Source organism: Malurus melanocephalus, unplaced genomic scaffold, assembly GCF_030028575.1.
Source record: "Malurus melanocephalus ecotype Western Australia unplaced genomic scaffold, MMel_1.1 scaffold_147, whole genome shotgun sequence".
NCBI lineage: Eukaryota > Metazoa > Chordata > Aves > Passeriformes > Maluridae > Malurus > Malurus melanocephalus.
The window spans coordinates 1,771,260-1,796,865 of NW_026623379.1; the positions used below are offsets into that span (position 1 = coordinate 1,771,260).

Sequence of the window (25,606 nt, forward strand, 5' to 3'; positions counted from 1 at the left end):
AATCATTGAATGGGACTCTTGAGCATCTAGGAATCCTATCTGAGAAAACTTAACCACTATTATAGAAATCTGATGATTTACAGATTTTAGAAAGGCTACAGAGYGGCAAATTGTAGCTGGATGGGAAAGTGAATACTGTAAAACTTTAGAGAAATATATTTGTTAAAAAATATCTTTCCTCATGAGTGTTCATTTTATGATTGTCATATATGCAAATATATATAATGCATCATKTGTAAAATGTYCTTTACCCTTACARAGGACATTTTTGGAATGATTATATRTTATCACCTATTCTGAAATCMTCATCAGAATACCACACAAAGTTACTTTTTTTTGCAGAAATCAGGCAGTTTAAATAAAGAGGTAAATGCCACAATAAATAGAYGGYAACTATATTTCAAGACTAATTGGACTGTCATATGAAGAATTATTTTTATTACTACATCCACATGGAACAACAGCTAAGAGAATTAGTCTACTTTCCCTTCAGGTCAGATGCACCTCTCAAGGCTTGACCACAGTTCAGAGATACTTTGTGCTTAAGTGAAGCAGACTGTACAAAGTCACCGTCTGGTCTAAAAAAAAGCGTTTTCACACAACTTCTTACTGCAGTCCACATACACTCAGAAGATGTGGAATCACTGCAAAATATTTACCAGTGACAAGTGTCTAATATTAAAAAATGTATCAATAAACATGGATAGCCAACAACCGGCAGTTACTTAGTGACAACCACTATTTCACAAGATGTAAGGTCCCCCTAAGGGTTAAAGGTTGCAYGCTGCAGGTACAGAGCTATGCACAAGAGGGTAGGACAAACATGCCTAATGTACAGAAAACACTGATCTTAATTGTCATCCCCARGAAAAGGGGGATGTGGTGTCTGCCATCTCTGGCATCAGCCATCCTCTCCTGTCCTGGCTCAGGTTCTCTTTGACTTGATTCCGTGTTTTACCAGTGGCTTATTAGGAAATAATTTTAAATCTTTCTTTCTCCCACTCCCACAGTAGTTTTATTTTAAGAGCTAATTCACCTCATGGAAGCTCAAAAGAAGTGCCAGAGAAGATGGAAGGGAAGTGGTGGGAATGCATGGCCCCTAGCAGAAAACAGGGTCAGCTGGCACTTGGCCTGGCTCAATTCACCCTCGAGAGTGAGGTCTCAGTACTCAGTCAGAAAGTTGGGCAATCAAGGCTTACACTGATGCCACTGGGGRGCCATTCCAGAAGATTTTGAAAGAAGACACTAAGTGTCATAATTATGTGAGACTATATTTTAATGAGCAGTTTGATTACATCTACCTTGGGGGGGCTAATCAGAGGTCATAAAAAGCTGTTATTCAAAGTGAAGGAACTGAAAGAGGTAAGACCCAGAGCAGATTCTCAGTAATGACTACAAAATACATGCTATAAAATTATGTTTCCTTCTCATTATAATGACAATTAGGAGAATTTAAAAATACATATCTACAGGCTTCATTAAAAAAAAAAGGAAAAAAGAAAAACATAAACATGAACATGGTATAAAGGAATCAACAGTTCAAACAATGCTTTTTAACAATGCTTTTAACTTTATTAACTTCTAATTAAGGAGTTGTCCTTGCTTTTTTCTCCAAATAATAAAAGCTACCATAACTTTCAGAAATGGAGATTTACTTCAAGTTAAATGATGTAGCATTAGAGCAGGATCAACCAATACAGATTGTTGAAATATGAATTTTTAAGGCACAAAACCCAAATGCGACATTAGTTCTCTGAAGTTTTTCAAAATATTTTTGCATTTGAATTTTCATTCCTCCTACTGCGGCATTTGGCAGGATTTCTAAATTGCAATGATTGTTCAGTCGTTGGTTTTTTTAACTCCTTTTTCTTTCTTGGATGYATTTAACAGTTAAAAGTGCCTGCTGACATTTGTCAATGAGCTGAGGATCAGCACCCCCKTCTGGCTCCAACAGTGTGGGGTGAAATCTGGAACTCCCATCATTATGTAAGAAACCTGTACAGGAGAAACAAAGTAAATGCAAAAATATTCTAAAATGATTTATTCATAATATACAGACAAAGGAATATTAAGTTATCCAATTGCAGGGGCTGAGGAGCAATTTTAGAATGGTTCTCATGGGCCATGAGGAAGCTYTGTGCAGGTGTGGCAGCCATTGTGTCCTCATTGCTGTAGCAGTAAATATCTGCTAAAGCAGAGGCTTGGGCTGACTGGAAACCTGTCCCACTGCTTCCTCCTCTAGGGTGGGCATAAAGGCTGAGGAGCCAAGTCTGTTCTGGACTCATGMTGCCTGAGCAGGCATTTATCTTTAGCCTATCATTTAATTACAGCACTGCTTTGGTCAAGAAATTACTTTATGATCTCAGTATTGGTACCTTTAAACTTGCTTGTATGTTCCACCTCTGAAATGTTATGCTACCACTGCATTTTGGCATACTAAAGTGTACATTACTTATGTGAGAATTGTTTCAAGTATCCTTCATGTAAAGTACAACCTGATCATGTTATCAATGGGCTTTTACTTTAAAGAAAAAAATTTGTGAAACCAGTCAAGTCTGCTGAAGGGAAAAACCAAACCCCCCAAAACCCCCAATCAACCCACCATAAAGCAGTATCACTGAGATGGTCTGAAATCAAACCTGATCCCGTAAGCTGAAGAACAAATGTGGGTGTTCAGATATCTCTGTACAGATCAACTCACTAGGCTCTGGTCTTTTTACTCCATTGACTTTTCCGGTAATGCTTGATACCATTTTATTTTAAAAAGAAATCACACTCCATGCTATACAGTGGTACTAAATATGCACAGGGCACACCTAGCCATTAATATATATATATTTTGTTGCATTGTGTGGAAAAGGAACATTATTTCAGGCACAGATACAATTGCAGTGATAATGGAGCAGACTGGGGGAAGATGAGCAATATTGAAATTTCCTGAGTGGGAAAGCAGACTGAAGTGATGGTGTCATCTGTAGTCTCTCCCTCCAAACAGATCATTCTTACAGATAAATTCACACCTGAATATAAATGTTGTTGACATTTACAAGATCCCATTTTCTCCAGCTGGATGTTTGGAAGGATCTAGCCCATGCTGCTTCATCTGCACTGCGATATCAAACAAGTAGTCATAACATTCACACCTAATGTAAATAGGGAAAAAAATGCAATGTAAGTAAGGCTCAAGTCTTACCATGTTTTATGAAAATTATTMTTTTCCTTCCTTAAGCTTTTTATCATCAGTGTGACAGTCTGACTGGACAGTTCTATTATTGTTTATTTCCAATGCTGTGGAACAGAAAGTGCTGAGCATTTTTGCTACATAATAATGATTTGCTGCATTTCCATCAGCAGATGAAGTCAATTCCAAAAATGGGACTGGGCAGGTCTACACAAACAGTATTRGCAGGTGTCATATAAAAGCAGAGATTGTCTGCATGTTTTATATGAGGAGGGAGTCACTGACTTGTCTGAAAGGAAAATGTTGGCAACCCTATCAGCTAGCGTTGATATGAAAGGAAAACCAAGTGATGGAATCAGGGATGAATCCATCCCCAAAAGCTCCCTATACATGCAGTGAGGCCTTAATATTCTGAATCACTATCCATGGGCTGGAAATATACATAACATTAAGTTCATTAAGCTCTTGAGGCAAGAGATAGCATATTCCTGAATTGTACTTACATCGTTTTGGCTTTTTCCCATGTCTCTCCCCATACATAAACACCRTGACGTCTGACCAAGACAGCGCAAGAGTCTGGGTATTTTTCCATTGCATGTGCCATTCTCTCCTTGAGATCCTTCTCTTCTGGTGTATTCTCAATAATAGGAACCACTAGTGTATCATCATATCTATAAAACAGATAGATGTTCGTGTGTTTGAAAAAATGCTGTGCTTGGATGTAGGAAGCTTTTTCCTAAGAAAGAGATTATCCTCTGATTGTGTAAAATGTTAAAAATTTCTCAGCACCAGATTTTATGCTCTTCTCTTGTGAGTCATACTGTAGCATGAGAATTCTCAGTAACAATTCTCACTCCCAAACACTCAGGCAATACCTGAGCTACACTTGAGGCACAAAAAGAAAGCAACACTTTAATCTATTAGGTGTAGCTGTTTATTCACATATCACTTTGTAGTTGAGTCCCTTTACAATTTTTTCAAACTTTTCATCCTGTATTGGCATCATCTACAAGCTTTACCTCAGATTAAATTATTTAAAAGGATCATATCATGAAGAAGGAAATGAAGCGGTTTGCTGGAGAGAAGAAAAAAATTAATTTAGGTAGTCCAAAAAGCCCCCGGAAAATTGTCCTGCTAAGGCATATAAATAGAAGGYAGAGTCAACACATGAAAAACAAATTCTCTGTGATGGAGTCATTGGTGGGCTACATGTGATCTTAAGAGAGCCTGAGAACCCCAGCTCCATAGACAAGATGATGCACGTTACTCAGTGGAACTTGCCTAAGAGTTTCTTCTGAAGGAGGACTGGGATATTTGGCATTGTCTGAACCTTAATTAACACTAGCAGAAACTTGTTTAAATAGTTTTAATAAGTCCCCAGTTCAGGTTCAGATTTATCATTGAGATCACATAGATATTTCATGAGTGGATGCTAGTTGTACTTTATTTTGTAAAATACCAAAATAAACCAATGTTAAAAAATACCCAACAGTTTGTATTTCAAATCAAATACTGAGAAAGTCTCATGCCTTATGGTTCTCAATGCTTATGCTTTCTCAAGGAAGGCTATAAAAATAGTGAGTGAAGAAAGTAAAGTGGCATTTGAAGCTTTACTTTGACTCTTATAAATTCTGATCACTAAAATTACACTTKGAATGTTTGTTACTAATGAGGCCAAATGAGTTAACGGATTGGCTTTCTAGGTTCTGCTTTCTGCTTGCACATGAACTTGGATGAACCATAACTGATGCCTCATCATGACCATAAGCTTTCTATCAAGAACTAATACATAAAAATGTCAAGAAGACTGAATGAACTAAATACTTGATATTTCTTTAATTTTACTGAAATATAAACAGACTGCTTTTAGTCAAATCTTCATGTAAAATACTTTGTGACAGTCTGACTTTCAAAGCTGTTTACTACTGATCTAATTCTCCTTCTATGGAAGTCAAAGGTAAAACTAGTCTGGTATCACTGGAGTCATATTTAGGCCAACAAAGATCTCTGACTATCCCAGCTGTAGCATTTTCCTGGAAAGCTTCCAGAAAATATTTATGAAATTAGAAACAAGATACYGTCAATCCCTTTTTTTGAAAGGTCCCATTTTGTATTTTGAATCCAATGTCCCATTTTTCTTTTGAATTCAGTGGGGAGACTTGTGTGAAGCAAGACAGTGGAATCAGTCTAGTATGGATGAATATGTGCTTATGAGCTGTATAACCTGGAGCTTTGATTTCCTTAGTTTTTCTGGTAAATTAACAGAATGACACAGGACAACTTGGAGATATGGAACCCAATAAATACAATGCTTCCTGCCTAACATTTAGGCGTGTTTACGAGTTCAAAATACATATAAAAAATTAGTTGTGGATTTTTTTAAAACCAGTGTTGGTAGACAATTCAATACAAAGGCTTGTATTTTACCACATTAAARATGCACATGCTAATAATGGCAAGAAGCTAAAGTTGGCAAGTCAACCAAAATGGAATAAAATATGCCTGGGCATAAAATCACATATGGTTTGCTCCCTTGCCAAAGGGCAATAGTTAGATACAAAAATTAACATCAAAAAGTGAAAAGAACTTAGCATTTCAATTTCTCATCTCCTTGTCACATGCTATATAAGTGTTGTTTGCAGATCCCAATTCAACACTCTGTGGGTGGAGACCTCAAAACAAGCCATCACACATAATTTGGAATAACTCAGCACTTACCTCAGAGCTCATCCTTGAAAAGTAATAACATTATCTTTAATGAGCTGTTTATTCTGAATTTTCTTTCAAACTCTGTCAAGTAAATCTGAAATCCTCTACTCTCTTAACATGCCCTAAACTAGCACAGGCAGTGATTTGTGAAGTCCACCCAAATGTAGTTTGTACATGCTATCAATCCAGCTTAGTGTTGGCTGGCTCGGGTTTCAGCCTAACATTGTATAGATGTGGTAACTTCCCAGGACATGGCTTTTCATTTGGYTTGTTCCTGTAGTTCAAAAGACCACAGCAGCCCTGGCATTACAAGATTTTATCTCAGATCTCTTCCACAGGCTTGAGACCTTACAGAAAGCCAGTGACTCATTCATTCCAGAGGTCTTTATACTTCTCATTCCTAATACTTTATATTACTCACTTTAAAGTACAAAATTCAWATTACTTGTATTTATACTGCTGAAAACAAATTACCAAATATCATGCCTCTTTTCTTGACTATAGAGAAGTACCTGTAATAGCCTCCTGAAGTACACTTCTGGATTCCTTTTATCATCTCCTGATGGGTAATACARAACTCACTCCCTGGGTAAAGAAGGGTTGCCATAACAGCAGCCTTGGAATGTGTATGGATCACTGCGCCTGCCCCTAAGAAGAGAAAAAGAAAAAAAATTTAGAGTTAATTTTAAAATGTGTCTATTAAGAAAATTTTATTTACATACTTGATTTATTTCCTTTTATTAGGCGTCTTAACTGTATTGGGTCTGAGGGTCAACCCACAACATTAACAAATGGTAATCTGCTGTATGAGAGGAAAAAATACACAGCAACATAAATGAAGGTATGAGGTAATTACTCACTTATAAGGGATAATTATGGATTATCTTAGGACACTTGTGTTAACTTTTMATTAGTGACAAATTCCAGGAGAGAAACTACTTATACAAATTCAAGGAGAAACACTACTTGTACATTTCTTTACATATTGCCCTGACTGAAACACTCTATTTTATCACAGYTCTGAGATTATAAAGAATTCTTACACTTATTTGTGAGATGAAAGTTTAAAGACTTTTACTTTCTTGCTATGTCCTCTTCAATCTGCTAATTCTCTGAAAAACATTAATTGTTGTCTTACCATGTCATGATGGAAAGATAGGTAGACAATAATTATAATCTACTTATGAAGTTGCAGTGTTGCTATTCCTCAGATACACATGTAAGCTGCTTGTGCAGGAAGATATCCGAAGAGACTCCCTAAACCCTTTCTAAAATAAAAAATGTAAATTTACACAGCACCAAAAGCTCTCTACTACTGTTTACCTGCAAAAGAAAAGTTTCATACTCTTTTCACCTAAGTTATAACTGTTAATATCAGCCCAATGGATGCAAATGGATTTAAACCATAGTAGCTGTATTGGTAAAATTATTGATATAGAACTGCTGTATATACCCTGCAAGTTTCCCCTGCAAGCTTCCAATATTCTGCACTAAAAATCAGTGCTGAAAAGATGAACACAGGTATAGCTACATAAGAAGATTAAACTAGAAGTGACACTGACAGGATGCTACTATGGACTATATTCCACTGTATATATACACCTTTGCAAATCAATTTATAGTTTCATGTTTGTTTCATTGTAAGTGCTGTGTATAAAGATTATGTATTGRATATCGATTTTGTGGATGTAAGTATACAGTTTGTGCTGAACCACAAACACTGCTACATACCTCTCATAGTGTAGGCATTCATAAAAAGAGGGGTGCACTGGCTTTTCTTTAGTTTCTTGTGCAGTGGAGGACCACTGATGTCCCGTTCATTCATGTCACAAACAAACATATCTTCTGGCTGTAAGAAATAGGAAATTATTTTGACCTGTGATGAATCAAATAGTTTTGCCTTCCCTCTATGGAAACAAATATCTACAAACTACGTATTTAATACAGAATGTAATTTTAACTCTGTAAAAGTTCTGTAACAYACCACATTTATTCCAGCTTCTAATACTGCTTACTGACTTTGTGTGATGGAAATTGTTATTAGGTACTCATTTTATTCGGACTGATGCCGAAAAATATACACAGATATTTGTAAAACTACAATTTTCTCAGAAAGGAGATAGTCTGTAGCTCAGTAATAGAAAATAGGTCAGAAGGAAAAGTAGTAACTGATTCAAAATAAGAAATGTAGACATACTTTTCCTTCCCTATTTAAAACAATCAACAAAAGACATGAGTTAAACTTAAAAATAATAAACTATTTCTTCTTAAACTTTGCTTTTAGAAGCTTTAAATGAATGTTACCTTTGCATCAATTAGCTACTCAGAACAGTTCAAAGAATTGTTCAGGGCAGTAAAAAAACTTTAATGTTATTTAAAAAAAAAAGCAGAAAATACAATTGCAAGTGATTTCCTCACTCATTGTGCTTAATCCTCTGTTACTGCGAGCACAGACCAGACCATCACGATTATCTTACATACCTCTGCCCGCCTTACGTCTTCACATACTCAGCAAACACTGCTGCAAGACCCCAAGTTTCTATCAGTGAAGAAATTCCTTTCACTCCTCACTGTATTTATCCTCAAATTTATGAGATGACAAATCCTTTCCATGTACCACTCTATTCTGGGGGAGTTCCTGCAGTCATAAAATAGTTATCATTTGYTATTCTCCCCTCCTCTTACATTTCRATTTTTTTTGGAAAGGAGACATACAAGGTCACCTTTTTATGGGGAGAGCCCATCTATTTACTAAGACTATCAAGACAAGTATTTKCAATTACTCAAACAAAAATAAGCAGCGATGAAGTGTTAATGCTTATTTAGGTATGCACCTCAGAAACTTGAAACTGCAGCCAGACAGGTATATAGCCAACCAAGCCTGACAAAGAATAAAGCTGGGCTGGAGTAATGCTTGACTCTCACGCTGCTTTGTGTTAACTTAAAGCAAGGAGATCATCAAGACTAATCTACACTGGCCACTGAAACATACTGGCTTGCTATGATAGTGGGAGAAATCATCAGTTCCTTCAGTAATGTAGTCAACAGTTTAACCAGTTTCTAACTTCACATAAGGAAAAATGCAACTTTAAACAAAAGCACTTTCATCCATCTCAAGATAAACTCTGAGGTAAAAGTACTCCTTAACATACCTGTATTCTTTCCTTCTGGACTCCTGAAGGAGCAATGTAGATTTCATCCCTAGAAAAGTTGTAGACGGGAAAAGTCAGTAAACACAGTTGAGAAATGAGTGTTGAACTGCACAGGCATTAGAGCTCGTGATCCACTGAAAAAGAAATAGCAAATCTAGACCCTCACAATTTAATAACTTTCTTGTTTGTTCCATACATTTACATGTAGATAGTTTTCAAAATGTAACTAAATTGTACAAGGGCAAATAAAATCTCAAACTTGCAGGGGTACAAAAYCCTGCTTTTAACTTGACAGATACCTGAAAAACATATAAGAAGTGCAGCCTTATTTTTCCAACAAAGAAAAACAGCTTCTCCCTGCAATAACTAAAACTCAAATTACTAGAATTCAGAATAAAAATGAGAAATTGCAAGCAGATAATGAYCTGTGACAAGGCAGCTGACAAAACTATTACTTAAAAATCCACAAACTATCTATAAACAGTAAYAATTATCTGTAACATGCAACAGCGTAAATACTTTCTTTTTTAACGGTGCAGGTTAGGTTTCTAGTGCAGTTACATATTTATCTGTGTTGATAAGAGTCGGCACTAATACAGTGCAATTAAATGACTGAAATTTAAGTACAAATGCATCAATTCTTGTAAGGACTACATGAAGAAAAGCTGTAAAAACTGATTCAAACTAAAATGATTTTAAGATGGTATCTACATTATTTTCATTGTTATCACAAAACTCCCAACGAGATTCTCTCTCTCAGTGGTAATCCCTATTCAGCTTCAGCAGTCACATACAAAATTCAGGTGCACAGAGACATCTAGTGAATAATTAGTCGAGTTACAGGAACACTTCCTATGGACCATGGGATGTTTGTATTTCTGGACTAGAGTAACAGAGCTGGGGAAGGATCTGGAGCACAAGTCCTGTGAGGAGCAGCTAAGGGAGTTGTTTMACSTGTAGAAAAAGAGGCTCAGGAGAGACCTTATTGTTCTCTACAACTGCCTGAAAGGAGAGTGTAGCAAGGTGAGGTTAGTCTCTTCTCCCAGGTAATGAGAGACAGGACAAGAYGAAACTACCTCAAGTTACATCAGGGTAGGTTTAAAGTGGATATTTGGAAAAACTTCACTGAAAGGGTTATGAAGCATTGGAATCRGCTGCCCAGGAAAGCAGCTGGCTCACCATCTCTAGAAGTACTTACAAGACATTCAGGCATGGTGCCTAGGAATGTGGTTTAGTGGTGAACCTGGCAGTGCTAGTTTTATGGTTGAACTTGAGGATCTTAAGGGTCTTTACCAACTGTCTTGGGTTGATGTTGTGCCAATCCTGTATTCCTATAGTCCGTCAGCCTCTAYRYCCAAAAGGTGTCTGTGCCTGTAAATCTGACCCAGAAGAAGGGSCAGGGGCGGCTCGGGCAGTTTAAAAGCATCGGTGCTGCGGGAGTCCTTGCTCGCTGCATGCAGCAGAGTTACGTTGTTGCTGTTTAGCTAGCTCGGGTTTGTTAGCTTAGGCAGACAGCTCTCCTTGGACCGCCATCCCTTTCTCCGACCCGTTTGATTTTTATTTCTGGAGCAATTCGGTGGCCGGCAGGGACAAGCGGCACCGCTCCGTCTGGTCCCAGACTCCAGAAGAAGCCAAGCCGGGGACAGAAAAAGCACACCGAGCCCTCTGTTTCATCCACAGTGAGGACTATCCTTAAGTTTTTCCATGGGSAGTGGCCACGTGGGTTTTTCCTTTCGTTTCTTTTTTTCCCCAGGGACAGGAGCCACCATCTTTTCTCCACACCACTTGGCCGAGCGGCTGTGGGGGAGGGGGCGGCGGGCATTCCTGGACTTTTAAATATCCAACAGTTACTTTTTATCTGTGTCCTGTGGTTAATAAAGGACTTAATAATAAAGTCCTTTGTTAATAAACCACTTAATTTTTTCTCTTCACTTTTGCCTGAACATCTATTTCATATTGGTGGGAAAAAATTATCAAATTTTTCACTTTAGAGGAAACATTTACTCTGTAACATTCCTTCTCTGAAAACATTGTTTCAAACTGAGACACCAACCCAAACAATTCTGTGATTTTAATGCTTCCAAAAATAGAACTCTTGAGATGATGAACTATTCATAGTGGTAAAAGGTCTGTGAAGCACATAAAAATGTGGTTTTATCATATTTASARCTGTTAACATTCATGAATTAACACRGTCAGCATTGCATTAATTTAGTCTTAATTCATCTGCAAGAGCAAGATAAGAAATCAAATGGTAATTCAGTTACTTATGACAGACACACARTTTTTCTTAAACCAGATTTGTTTCTTTTTTAGAACTTAAMMAGAAAGGGAAAATCTAATGACAAAATATGGTCTTCAAATACAAGATACCTCAYAAAGAATTCTACATCCATTTTTAATATGCTATCCCAAGTACAAATGTGCATTTTTTTTTCCTCATAGTTGATAGGAACTGCACAGTGGCTAAGGCTGATTAAGATTAGCTGGTAAAAACAGTTGTTACATTTGAATCAAAATTCAATTGTTCTTTTACATTTTCCTATGTAACAATTTGAAGATCTAAGTCTGATCTCTGCCTTATAGCTACTCATTTTGAAACTCAGCTACTTACTGTAGATATAAAGCAGTACAGCACATATACATTACTATTCCTACACCAGGTACAACATTGGTACAAACTCAAAAATGTATTTCAGTGTRGTCTGACCAACCAACTTACAGAGCCACTGAGGAAAACTGTATTACAACGTTAATGTATTCTCTGATGAAGTCATTTGTCTTGCCCCAATCAACAGGAGTTGCATGGAATGACAACGAAAACAGGACACATTTAGCTACTGATGACAAATTAGTGCTAGTAAGGTCTTTCCRTAGACAACTTTAAAAACAAGAATTAACACTATTTTCATTCCTCTCATTATAATTACTGTTGTTGCTTTGTTTGCAAAATCAAGCAGGAAGGTGAAATGGCCTGCACAAAGTCCACACAGCACAAATATGAGCATTTAGGGTCTTTTCTTCATATGCGTATAAAATATATAGTTGAATAGCAATGGATGTTTGTACATGCATGCAAGTGTATACCAGAAAAGTGAGAGGTCAGATACTTTCAAGTGTGTGTCACAACCCTGTGACTGGGGACAGAATTGCAGGCAGTGTGCAAGGCTTTTTGCAGAATGAGGATTTACCTTTTTTCAGTGGCCACTGAGAGGAGCTCTGTTTCTACTTAAAGCTTGGGGATTATGAAGATTAAAACCTGAAGTGGTGCTTCTTAGTAGGTGACACAGACCAAAAATTGTTGATGTTACCTGTCCTGCTTTAATTATATGTTCAGTATTTGTCTCCTTAGAAATTATCTCAGTAGAATAGTAATTCCCTTCTTAGAGGAAATATCTTGCCTGCAAAATGTCCAGGGTGAGACTGATTTTATTTAACCACAGGCACTTGAAAGCTGTGTATGTAACTCACTCTAAATTCCGTACTCAATGAAATAGAAAAGGGGGAATACATTGTTCTTCAAAGACAATCCATCTACCTTACAGGTAGGAAAATTACATAGAAAGTCACTCTCTGAAGTTGTCTCTCTCCATTGAAGGGTCTGCAATGATTAGTTCACTGTTCACCTCCTTTCCATATGGTTAAACTTGGCACACTGTTCACCTCCCCCTCTAACTCTTACTCACTCTTGACTTGCAAACATTTCTCATGGAACTGAAATCCCCTCACCAACTACTAAACACAGCCAGCTCTCCCTCTAACCACCACATAATTTCTCTTTCATCATTACTCACCCATGTTTTAAGCTGATTCCTCCACCAGTTCCTGTTACCCAGCCCAAACCATAAAACAGCCTACAAAGCTCTGGGATTAGATTCCTTGGATGTAACTTATCCTGAAAAGAAATTAAATAAATAAATGAAAAACCATCAGAAACATCTCAAACTTAGGAATTTAAATTCTCAAACTGAGTATAAAGGATTCATACTTTCATGCTGCAGTAAAAAGGTCTAATTTATGCTAATGAACTTCGGTTACAAAATGACTGCATGTTTACACAATGTTCTTTAAGCTCTGCAAGGGACATTCACTCCTTGAAACAAACAAACAAAACCCACAAATAAGATGCAATCTTCACAGGAAAGGTGTCATCTAAAATTCATTTGAGTGCAAGTGGCCCACAGATATTACACCAGCAGAATTCTGCTATGGAATATTGCACGAAAAAAAATGAAAACAAATGAATCTAACATTATCCATTTTGAAAAACCTGACTAATAGTTTTCCCATTAAATCAGTTTTTTGTAGGTTTATTTTGCTTGATTTACAAATTCCAATAGAACAGACTTTATTAGTCAATATATATTTTTAAATAGCACTCAAAAATACMATAGAAAATGTATGCACATTGTTTYATGAATGTTATATTCCTATATTTTTACAATATGAAGTTACTGCACATGCAGTTTAGCCAGAAGGCAAATTGCATTATTTTAATTTCTTTCAGAAGAAAAATATTTTGTATTTTTTTCTCTATATTCCACTGTTTATTACATTAATATTTGTATCTATATATTAACCAAAGGTATCTGCAGTGTCAGAGGTAATCTACATTACCACAGTAATAYAGCTGCTTTTATGCTRTGCCTTTTTTTTKKTTKRWTTTTTTTTTATTGCAGCAACTAGAAGCTTTGAAAGTTTCTCCTAAAATGACCAATGATTAGCTGCTCTACTGCTCACTTCAATGACCATGAAATGACATTTCCAAGAAAAATGTTTAGCAGCAAGAATCCACATTAGGTGAAGTATTTTGCTAATATCCACAGAATAGGGAAAACAAAAGCAAAACCAGCAACCAGCAAAATTGCTAGGCAGATGATTACTTGGTGCCAATACCTTTGCTGAAATGTTTAGAAGTGTTTCCAGTTGCTGTTGGACTTGCAGAACTAGGGGTGGGGAAGCATGAACAGGAACATGAAGCAATGGTTCTGAGGCAGAAGACTGGGGAGTTGAACTAACAGAGATGGCAGCCTGGGGCAAATTTGACAATGTCTGGAATCTCCTGCTTTAGTTTCATCTTTACAACCTCCAACGACAGTGACTACCAAGATCCTTAGATAATCAGTTAACAGTCCCCAGGCTGGAAATATTTTCTACCTTACTCTCTTACTAGACAGCATGTAAAGATGGTCTTCCTTTCACCTCTGTAACAACGTGTTACACATTAAAACAACAAGTCCATTTGCTACTCTCTTTTTTTTTTTTCCCCCCTTTAGGATGAAGTCCATTCTTTCCCTCTTTCCTGACAGGCTGTACTATCTAGTCTGTTGAGTACCTCTTATCTTCCTGCTGTCAATTCATGCTGGTTTTGAAGCATGAATTGCTGGTCTCTTGACCAGTGCCACATACAAACTGGAGAGGTATTTCCATATGCTCAATGTTTGATTTGTTTGATGAAGCACAACAGTGCCAACTCCTGCTCTGGTTGGGATGACATATAAAACCCCAATCAAAGAGTTAAAAAACCCCCAAAAGACCAAAGGAAAATCAAATCACAAAATAAACCTAAAAAACCCCAGTTAACATTAAAAGGCCCATGAGTGCTGCAGATGCAGCCAGACTGGCAGCTGGCAACATTCTGGAAACTGTACCAAATTTTACACCACGTTTATACAGATTCACAGAATAGTTAGGGTTGGAAGGGACCTCTGGAGATCACCCAGTCCAATCCCCCTGCCAAGGCAGGATCACCCAGAGCAGGTGACACAGGAAAGCCTCCAGATGTTGTACGTTTTAAATGTTTCCAGAGAGGGAGACTACACGACTCCCTTGGACAGCGTGTTCCAGTGCTCTGCCAGGTTCAATGTAAAGAAGGTCATCCTCGTGTTGAGGTGAAACTTGCGTTTTAGCTCATTGCCATTGCTCCTTGAATGCTGGACACTGAGTACGCCTGAGTCTTGCCGGCTGAATTTCCTCCTGGCCACCAGGGCACACTGCCGGCTCAGTCAACTTGCCATCCACCAGTACTGCCAGGACCTCCCTACTAATTAGCAACGGCGAAGTTCCCGGCTAATTACCAAAGTTCAAGAACAACCTCACCCCCGCGATGGCGAGAGCTGTCCGAACCAGGAGCGGGCCCCGCTGCTCCCCGGCCCCTCGTTACCTGCTCCGCATCCCCGCCGGCGGCCGCCATGGTGCGGGGTCCTTTCCCGGGGGCTTCTTCGGGGGCGCCTGCGGAGCGCTGGGGTGGGCACCCACCCGAACCGGACCCGGCGGGCGGGATGGAGAGACCGGTGCCCTCCCCAGGGCTGGGAGCCGGCACTGACTGCGGGAGATGCGGGCGCGGACAGCCGGGCTGGGAGCGGCTGTCCCTGCGGTCTCATTCGCTCATGCCTGGGGCGATCGAGGCGACCAAACCCACGGCCGGGGCTGCAGGAGGGGCACAGGAGGGGCACGGGAGGGGCACGGGACGGGCAAGCGGGGCTCGGGGGCTCGGTGAAGCGTTCCCCGGCGCTGGGGGCGGGCCGGATCATTTGTGCTCAGGCACTGAGCGGGGCAGCCTGGCGCGGCGGGAGGGGGCGGGGTAAGATGGCGGCGTCCCTGTGGCTGAGCGGCGGCGGCGGAGAGCGGGTGCTGAGGCTGCTGCGGGCCGGGCGATCGGCGCTGGGCGCGGGGCTCTCCCTCCCCGTCCGGGCAGGATGGAGGTACCTGCACCGGACCCCGGAGCTGCTGGGTGAGTGCCGGGCTGGTGCGAGGGCTGCTCTGCTGCAGCTTGTCTGCGGCGCAGAGAGGTTTGCGAGCGGGTGATTGCCGGTGGATGTCAGGCCCTCACCAAAGCTTCTCTGTCGCTCTCCTCCGCAGCCGGGCAGGGGAGAGAAAATATACCAGAAACCTTATGTGTTGAGATAAGGGCAGGGAGAGACCAGGCGTCGATTGCTGTCATGGGCAGTACAGACTCGATTTAACTGGGTTTATTGCCAAGTCAAAGTCATGGCAGGATAATGAGAAGAGAGCAAAAAGAAACATTAAAAACACCTGTCCTCCATCCCTGCCTCCTTCCCTGAATCTGGCTCCTCCAGCTGCAGGAGACGGGAATGGAGGTTATGGTCAGCTGGGGACCTGGGTTTGTTTGGCCTCACCTTTGAAAACAGGTGAGTGTTTTCTAAGCGTTAGTGTAGCTAAGCATTGGAAAAGAAAGTTTTTAATCTGGTGTTTTTTGTCCATGATTGGCAATTCCACCACATTTGTGTTATCTTACTCTCCCGGTAATGTTTCAAGTAACTGGGGAAGGGCATGACATGTATTTTATGTTATTCTGTTTAGTTTTTAATGGAGAAATAGAGTTTGACTTTATTAATTGCATGTCTAGTATCCTTTCCTATATAGAAGTCAAGGTGTGTGGCTGTGGCAACAAGTTTTCAAGATGCATTTTTCCAAAGTTTGTTGTTACGCAGTTATGAGGCAGATCTCTCCCCTTCCATGTTTTCCTCTGTAAGAGATGTGGGAAGAGTTATGGATCTTTGAATGAAATGCGATCTTTCCCCACTTGACCTGTAAGTTACAACTTGTAAAGCATTTAAACAATGATCGGGTGCATTGTTAGGAGGCCTTGGTGTGATGCTGAACTCATGGGGTTTAAGTGCACTTACAAAGAAGTGAGCTTTCATTAACCTCATGTAATAAAACTCAGAGACAGTTTAATTGTTGTGGTTTGGACTTCAGCATTCCCTTCTTTCCAGCAGTGGTTGCCTTTGCTGCTTTGCAGTAWGRAAATAATTTCCTTTGTAAAAYYTGCTGTGTGTGAGGGAAGTCTATCCCTTTCCTGAAATAATTGTTATTTATTTTCCAATTCTGTTAGAAAATATTTCCTTCTTTCTTCATATAGTAGTGTACATATGTAATATAATGGAGGATAAGCTACTTCTAAGTAGGTTTTATTATTTGAGTCCTGAAGAACTTCTGTCTACAGTCCTCCCAGACAATCTATTGTGTGTTTTATGGTGAGAATACTTAATATATAGCTGGAGTTAAATTTCTAAATTTGGATATGCAAATGACTAAAATATTTTTTAATTCCTTACAGTAAGCTTTTAAGTGTTAGGGTGGAGAGATCACACCTTTAACTCATTCGGGCTTTCCTCATTCAACCCTTCCAGTAACTTTACAGCTTTTCAAGGTGGTGTGTATTTTGGTGACACCATCTTTCTTAAGTTTATTATTGCTTCTAAAATGGAAGAGGAGAAATCATAACTTCTCTGATAAAATACAGCCCCTTTGGACWTAAAACTCACTCTTGGTTCCTAGTWTGACAATTTACCATMAAGTCAGTTTTATTTTAGCATTAGTTTTATTTCTCTGCTTTWCTGTTTCTAAAAAAGCCACTATTTGAAGTATTGGTTCATGGGGGTCTAGTTTTTCATGTCACGTGAGTTTTTTGTTTTTCTGTATGTTTCTGTCCTTGTCTGTGGTGCTGGTAAAGTTGTTTTGCATAATTAACACAGTTAATTCAGAATGGAATTCCTAGTTTGTTGGTCACAGAGAAAGAGGAAAAACAGAAAATAGAAAAACACCAGAATTGCCTCTTTGCCTCACATCTCTATGTTAGAGGTGTATCAATTTTTCTTTTTTTATGTTTCATAATCTTATAATTGGTGTCAAGTGGCAGTACATTTTTCACTTCTCTTCTGACTACAGAGTGTGTGTAGGAAGCTAGGAAGTACAAAAACCACTCTCACTGGGATTCTTAGTTCATAGTTTATAGGAAGTGATAGAGGTGTGCTGTTCTGCTCTTCTCTTAGTGCCCCACTCTTGCCGTGTGTTGGTCGTGCAGCCTAAATATGGACTGAATCCCTTCATGGAGAGGGAAGGCAGCAGAAATGTTCCCAGATTCAACTTGAGTCCTAAAACCTGTCAACAAGAACAAATTTTCTTGGATACACGGAAGGCTGTCTTTAAAACAACAGCCTCTTGTTCTTGTGAAGTTTGGTTTTTTTGAAGTGTTCCTCCTTTTTCATTCAGATAATTGATATGTAATAGTGCATACGCAATTTCCATTGTTAGAAAAAAAATCAGTGCATAGTGACTAGGAATTCAGAAGTTTTGCACACTTATGGTTCTAAATTCTGATATGCCTGTGAGCTCAGTCTTTGAGATTCTGTGCAAATTGCCCGAACTTTTCACTGATCCCTAATTCCAAAACAGTAGTATTTACTTCCCAAAGTACTTATGAGGGCTGCCTGTACAGTGTAATTAACTTACATGAACGCAGTGATTTCTTTTATTATCCCCTTTTTTAATTTAATGAGGGCAAATAATATTTGGTGAAGGGAATTCTTCATTATAGAATTGMTTTTCTGTGTAGAGGCACATTTAAGCCTGGTTTTTGTATGTGTATGGTCATTAACTAGGAAGCAGTTAAAACAGCTTTGAAAGCTTTGTTGTAGCCGGTGTTCTTGTGCATTTCATGCTGAACAAGGCTCTTAATTGCAACAACACTGAATTTCTCTGAACATGGACATCTCTGTGCATGAGGATTTAATGGGTGCACAAGGTCTTTTCTTCTTTCCTTCTTTCTGTCCAGTTTTATTTATTTATTTGTTCATTTCATTGGTTCATTGCTGCTAGAATTCCTCTTGTAATTTGATGAAAGGGACAGAATGGATTATATGTTTTGTGGTAGTTGCTCATAACAATGAAGGGAAAATGTTAGAGTGGCACAACTTTGTTGCTCAGTTTTGTATTTAAGCCAAAGTATGAAGCATTTTCTGGGAAATGGATCAAGTAGCTCTTAATGGAAGAGAAATGTGAGCCACTAGGTTTAAAAATTAGTTTTTTCCTCATTAAATATGTGGATTATTTTCACTTTTTTTTAATGAGGTCTGTTCCCTAAATTTCAATAAACCTAGTTGCTTGTGGGATATGACTTCAGAATAATGTTTTGATGATATTTTGATTGTCAAAGTCAGACTTGTCAAGTTAGACTTATGAAACTGAGAACACTTTTTTGCATCCTGCAATGTATTGTTTTCTGCTTGCTGTTATTGATAAATACGATTTTTGAGTAGATGTGTATAACATAAGACAATTGCTAACTCATGCTTTACTTTGTCCATCATACTTCAAATACTAGAAAACTTTATCAAATAAATGAACACAGATAAGCATTCATATATATAACATAGTTCATTTTTCTGTGTATTAGTCCAAGATGAGAGGTTGCAAGAAGAAATTTTTTGAACAAACTGCTTGGAGGTAATTCAGATGGGAATTGTGAATGTTACAAGGAATGTTGTTTGGATACATTTCTAAACATTGCAGTAATGAGTAATATTAATCTGAAACTACCATGGAAAGACTGAGGTAAAAAAATATGTATTTGCTCATGCAGTCTTCTGGGAACATCAACCATGCAATTGAGTTCATTTCCACAAAACTCAAGTGTTTTGGGTAGTGTGATCCTAGTTGTGTTGCTGTCTTGGGGGTTTTAGGGAATAAATAACTCACTTTGTGCTCTTGGTGTGTTTTAAAATATTAAGATCATTGATGGCTGCTGAGGTCGTTAGAGGTTTGCTACAATGTTTCCACTTCACATTTTAAAAAAATTATATAATGTTTGGAAGGGACCTTTAAAGGTCMTCTAGTCCAACCCCTTGCAATGAGCAGGAACATCTTCAAATAGACCAGGTTGCTCAGAGCCCCATCCATCCGACTTGGAATGCTCCTGTGCACTCTGTGCACTGTTTCTGTGTTTCACCTCTCTCATTGTAAAAATCTGCCTTATAGCTAGTCTAAATCTACCCTTTTTCAATTCAGGCTAGTATTGCTTGTGCAATTGCTCTTGGCCTTATTAAAAAGTCTTTCCCCATCKTTCTTAGAAGCCCCTTTTAGTAAGTGTTGAAATGCTGCAGCAAGGTCTCCCTGGAGCCTTCTGGTCYCCAGACTGAACAACCCCAACTGTCTGGATGTTTCTTTGTACAAAAGGTGCTTCATCCTTTATTGTTTTTGTGGCTGTGCTCTGGACCCCATCCAACACATCCACGTATTTCCTGTGATGAAGATTCAAGAGCTGGATGCAGTACTCCAGATGGGATCCTGCCAGAGCAGAAGGACAGAACCACATTGTTTGAGCTGCTGGCTGCTCTTTTTTATGTGTCCCAGGATATGTTTGCCTTCTGGGCTGTGAGCCAGAACCTGCCGCGTGATGGCTTTTCATCTGCCAGTACCTCTAAGAGACTTGTCACCAATATCCATGGGGGCACTGTGATCTTAGTGTGACCATCCAAGCAATTCCTTGCCCATTGAACAGTCTGCCCATCAAATTCTTGTTTCATCAGTTTAGGGAGATCAGTGTTGTGGGGACCACAGGAAAGGCCTTACAGAACTCCAGAGAGGAGTGACATCCATAGCCCTTCCCTTGAGCACTGGTGTAGTCACTCTATCACAGAAAGCCGCTAGGCTGGTCATGCAGGACTTGTCCTTGGTGATGTTGGGCTGGCTGTCCTCAATCACCTCCCTGTTCTTTCTGTGCCTTAGCACAGCTTCTGTAAGGAAAGGGGCAAGGAAAAAAACGAGAAGAATTTTGAGCTGGAAAGCAGATAATAATGTAAAAAATTGAAGAAGGATTAATTTCTAAGATTTTTTTCTTTTTTTAGCTGTTACTGCTTACTCTAAGCAATATAGCAACTGGGAGAAGTGCGGTGTTGTTTCCTGTTAAATGATCATAAACCTTAATGCAGGTTAAATTAGAGAAAAGGGAATATGAAATAGAATTGACAATTGCCATTGTATACATTGTACCTTCTAAGTGTCTGTTTCTGTTCCCTGATGAATACACAGACATAAAAGTTCAAGAAAGTGTGTCAAAAATAAGGTGGAAAGCTTTTACAAAATTGTATCTAAAAAGATACTTATTTTTTGCCTCATAACTATTCTTAAAAGTTCAGAAAGGTAGTATCTCTTGTATTAATGTCAGAATAGCACTTTGGTACAGTGGATCAGATGACAAGAGACGTAATTTGTTGCGAAGCCAAGGACTATGCTGTATCCTGAGCTCTGCCCTCAGAAGAATCCCACTAACAAGGCACATGGTTGCTGCTACACAGTGCTGCTTCTGCATATGGGTTTACTGAGCCAAGGCAAAATCACTGAAACTTGAAATTAAGAAATTTCTGCAAAGTAGATATAGTTTTCTTTAAAAAGGATAAATAAACGTTAAAAAGGTTTATCAGTGAAAGAGGTACATGATCAGTGTCCAGAATACTAGTATCGCAAAAGCTTTATTAATTTAAAAGATATGCTTTAATCTGAAAAAAAAAGTCCACAGCCTCCTCCACAAGGAGGAGAAGGAGGACAGGACAAAGGAGGATGCAGTGCTTTAGGTGGATTTTGAGATGATCAACAAAACTTCAGGTCTAGAAATTCAGGGTTCTTGAATTTCCATTTCTTTTGTAATGTGCCTTGTTTTCCTTTGTGCTCTTTGGTGAGCATGCTTGTATGTAAGCTTTAGCAAGAGCATCATAGTGAATCTTTTGTTCAATTATCTTTCAGTTTCATGCACTTTTAGTTTCATTGGTGTTAAGCAGTTAGCTGAGAAAAAAATTTTCCTGAAAAAGTATTCAGTTGAGGTAACCACTGCTTGTTTTGCAGGTACACCTGGTATCAAAGTTCTTATGCCTGCACTTTCTCCAACAATGGAAGAAGGAAACATTGTCAAATGGTTAAAAAAGGAAGGTAAGAAAGCATTTTCTGTGGTCACATTTTCCATAATTTTTCAGCTATGTAAATCTGTTCTGTAAGAATAAGATCATTGTTCCTGGTTATAGATTAATGTCTGGTATATGGATGCTGTAATCGTGAACAATACCTGCTTTGAAATTGTTGTTTCTTGAAATGCTTGTTTTCTTAATTGTTGTCCAAAAGGTTGCACTGATCATATTTTTTAAAAATCTCCATTAGGCTTTTCCAGGGTGTGAGTGTGTGGGCTGTTTTTAATTCCCTGTGTTGTCATGCTGGCCAGTAACTTTGGAGAGGCATTGACTTTGGGGAGGGTCTCTGTTTCATTATTCTGCTGTTATGGAATGCCATGAAAGATATGGTATTTTTGAGTATCTTTTTTTATATCTTAATTATAGTCTACAGTTAAAGCTGAGAGAAATTTAAATTACTTTCATAAACCTAGTACCAAATGGGAAAATTTTTCCCTAAAGGAACCCAGACTGAAAACCAAATAACTCATCCAAAAAGAGGCTGAACTCTTTTCTCTGACAACTATGTGCTTCTGTTAAAATATTTCAGAGCAACTGGCTAAGAATTCTGTCAAGTTTTTTCTTCACGTAGGTTGTATGTAAATGAAAAAATTAGAAGAGTCAGCAGTTCCTGTTCCATTAGGAGACATTTTTCCTGTTTACTCCTACCATGTCCCTTCTTCAGTTTAATAATAAAACTGAATTGAATGTAGAACGTAGTTTTGGACTCCAGGTAGCAGATGTCCATTGGTCTAGGATGCCTTGCAGGATTTTAGATGGTAGTAGGAATCAGTAGGAATATCTTCTTCACATGCATTTTTAGATTTCCTAAAGGGACGAAAACATCTGGAAAAAAGAAAGTATCTTAAAGCTTATTATCTTTGACAGACACATTTGGTGGCTAAATGTGTTTTGACTGTTGTGCCTAGATAAGCCTTTGGCTTATCCTTTTAAGTGTTGATACTGCTTCCATTATTGCAACCATTACTGGAGCACTTTGCTTTTCTCCATTTTGCATACATTTTGAGAGGTGGTTGGAAGGCAACTTCTTGCTTCAGTAGTGGACTTGACCTTTTGCTCCTGAAACTTTTAGTAAGAATTGCTGCAGAATTTGCTGGGAGCAGTACAGAAGTTTGTCTATTAAAAAAATTGCATCAGTGTTCTTGAAACTTGAAGCTTCAGTTAATCATGTCCAGGATTATGCAGAGAGGAAAGAATGATCCAGAGTCCTTTTTATATTTTTATATTGGTTGTCAATAATTGTAAGACATTAAAAATCAGCAGTAGCCTGTTTTGCAGTAATTATTGCATTCAAAATTGCAAAAGAGAGGATGGTAGGAATTCAGGTAGATTCCATTTTGCTTCACAACGTGAATCAATCACCTTTGCTCATAAAAGTGTTAGAATATGAAAGCTATACAGTGGTTTTTCTGTCTTTCCATTACCCTTCCACCCTAACACAGAAGAAAAAAAAGCTTCACACCTATTTTAATGAAATTAAAATAAAATGTTAATTGATTATATTCTTTGAAAGAAAACTGTTTTAGTATTTTTATTGCTCTACCTTCTGTTTAGAAAGAAGACCAAACCCAAATATAGTATTTTGTCTTATTGGCCACATCTGTGACTGTAATTAGTTCCTATCAATATTATTGCTTCCTCTAAGAGTCTGGACAATAAATGTAAAGACTGCATTTAAAAAAAAAGAAGTGAAGACAAATTCTGAAGAAAATAGTGATTTAATGCTCACACTCCTCTCTGTGAGAGGTGCTCTTAACTACTTAATTCACCAGAGCGTTTGCCAAGTAAAAGTAGTGCTATTGCTGAAATAAGTGTTTGACAATCCAATATCCAAGAAAATAAATATTTTTAAGCAATTGGCAGAAGCACTTGGCTGTTGCTTGCAAATGAAATGTTTTTCTCACTATTACCAGAAGGGGTCAGTATAATACTAGTTTGATAATTTTTCTTGTTCTTTGTGTAAATATCAAATGTGTTCATTTTACAGTTTCATGGGATGGACAAATAATTTCACTATTGCAGAAGGAAAAGCGCTGAATTTAATTGACAGCTTTACTTTTCCTTCTCATTTTTAATGCAGTTTCATGTTGATTCCTGTGGGTAATAAAGTCATTCTCACAAAGATAAAACTATGTTTCTAAAAACTTGTATTTATTATGTATGAATTTAATGTTGATGAAAGATGGTAGACTGACAGCCCAGGAGACTAAAATCCTCTTGTTAATGTGGGCAGAAAACAGAATATACAACAGTGCTGGCAGCATTCACACGCAGTGTAACTCTGCTACCTTTTGAGACATCAACTCCAGGGACTTCAGTATCTGTGTTCAGTCAACTCTGATTTTATTTGCAAAGAGTRCATTAAGAAATGCAGTTTGTATCTTGTGATTTGAATACTTGTCTGTCAGTAGTTGAGCAAGGCTATTGGATGCCAGTTGTATCTCCTAGAAGGACACCCTGCTTCAGTAGAAATCCTAACCATTTAGCCTCATTAAAACCAAATCAAACCAAAAAACAAACAAAGGGAAAAAACCAAACTCAAAACCCAAACAAACAAAAAATGCAAACCCCACCCAAGATTTTTCAAGGGCATTATATGTAATCTGAGAGCTCCTGTTCAGGCTACTTCTGTTGCAAATACTGCTCCCTCAGTTTAAAATGTAAGAGTAAAGATAGGCTTTGCAAAAGTGTTCTTTTCAATCATAATTATTGGGAAAGCTGATTTTAAATTGACATCAAAGTGTGACAGGAACAATCACAAATTTTGCAGTCTCTAATGAGGTGACTCTGGTCCTTTCTATTGTACTTGGGTACTGAAACACACATAGGGCTTGAATGCTGTGGTGATGTATTCTTATACTGTATTTAGTCAATTGCCATTCAAATCTGTGACAACCCTTATTAAGTAAAACAAAATAATGTAGTGGAAAAGTGTTTTTCCAGTTCTCTAAGGACTTTTTCTCTTGCCTTCCCTGTGCAAGGGAATATTTAGTTTTCTGTGAACAGCCTCGCGTACCCAAGTTGAGATGTGATGTGTGCAAACACAGGGATGAAGGTGTTTGCCTTGGCTGGCCTGCACTGCTGGAGATGCTGCTGCTGGTCTCTGAGCACTGAGATTTCTTTTTAATGGTGCAGAACACCTATAGTCTACAGGCAGATTAAGGTACAGAGTTAAGCTCCTTCCTGCTTGCCAATTGTAGCTATGTAAATCACAGAATTTGCTCAACAATTTGATTTCTTAACAGCTGAGAAGTACTTGCCTAATGATCTGATATATGGGCTACTTGAATTAATTATCCAATGAAATTAAAACACTAGTATAGAGCCTGGAGTTTTGACTTCCTCATACAGGCTGTTCATGCTCTAGTTATTCAAAGTGTAATGTGGCTGTTAGATGATTACATTAAAAAGGTGAAGTGTGTTTCTCTACCAATTTCTGTAATAGGAATGTTTATGACTTACAAAAATATGTAGGTAACTGAGCTTTTGATGTTTTCATTCAACGCAAGTGAAGTATGGCACCTCATTTTCCCTTCCTAATTCATGAAGTCTTGAAAAAGGAATTTTTTTTTTAAAGGGTTTGTCTCTTACCTAAATACAGGTAGTAACCTGCACTAGGTTTTAATTCTGATCTTTAAACACAATAGAGTGATATCAGTAATTAAGCTAAATGCTTAGACCAGTAATGCTGTTGCAGCATTTCTGCTAGTGGGGAAATATTAAAATTTTACTTAAAGCATGCCTACAATTTTATATTAAGCTTGTATGTATTGTCTGTGAAAGGAAAAAGTTGTATTTTA

General features: G+C 38.2%; 2 protein-coding genes across 2 annotated transcripts; one reads left to right on the forward strand and one right to left on the reverse strand.

Annotated features, from left to right (window-relative positions):
- Nucleotides 1–1,028: 1,028 nt before the first annotated feature.
- APIP (APAF1 interacting protein) lies at nt 1,029–15,421 on the reverse strand (the record flags this gene model as incomplete). The annotated part of the gene is made up of 8 exons (XM_057371510.1): nt 1,029–1,995; nt 3,021–3,143; nt 3,685–3,852; nt 6,403–6,538; nt 7,622–7,739; nt 9,043–9,091; nt 12,837–12,937; nt 15,206–15,421. Coding segments are annotated over 7 exons (888 nt in total), but the record flags the coding sequence as incomplete, so codon positions are not given.
- A 108-nt stretch (nt 15,422–15,529) lies between these two features.
- Nucleotides 15,530–21,819, forward strand: LOC130576668 (pyruvate dehydrogenase protein X component, mitochondrial-like; the record flags this gene model as incomplete). The annotated part of the gene is made up of 2 exons (XM_057371514.1): nt 15,530–15,775; nt 21,688–21,819. Coding segments are annotated over exons 1-2 (277 nt in total), but the record flags the coding sequence as incomplete, so codon positions are not given.
- Nucleotides 21,820–25,606: the final 3,787 nt, after the last annotated feature.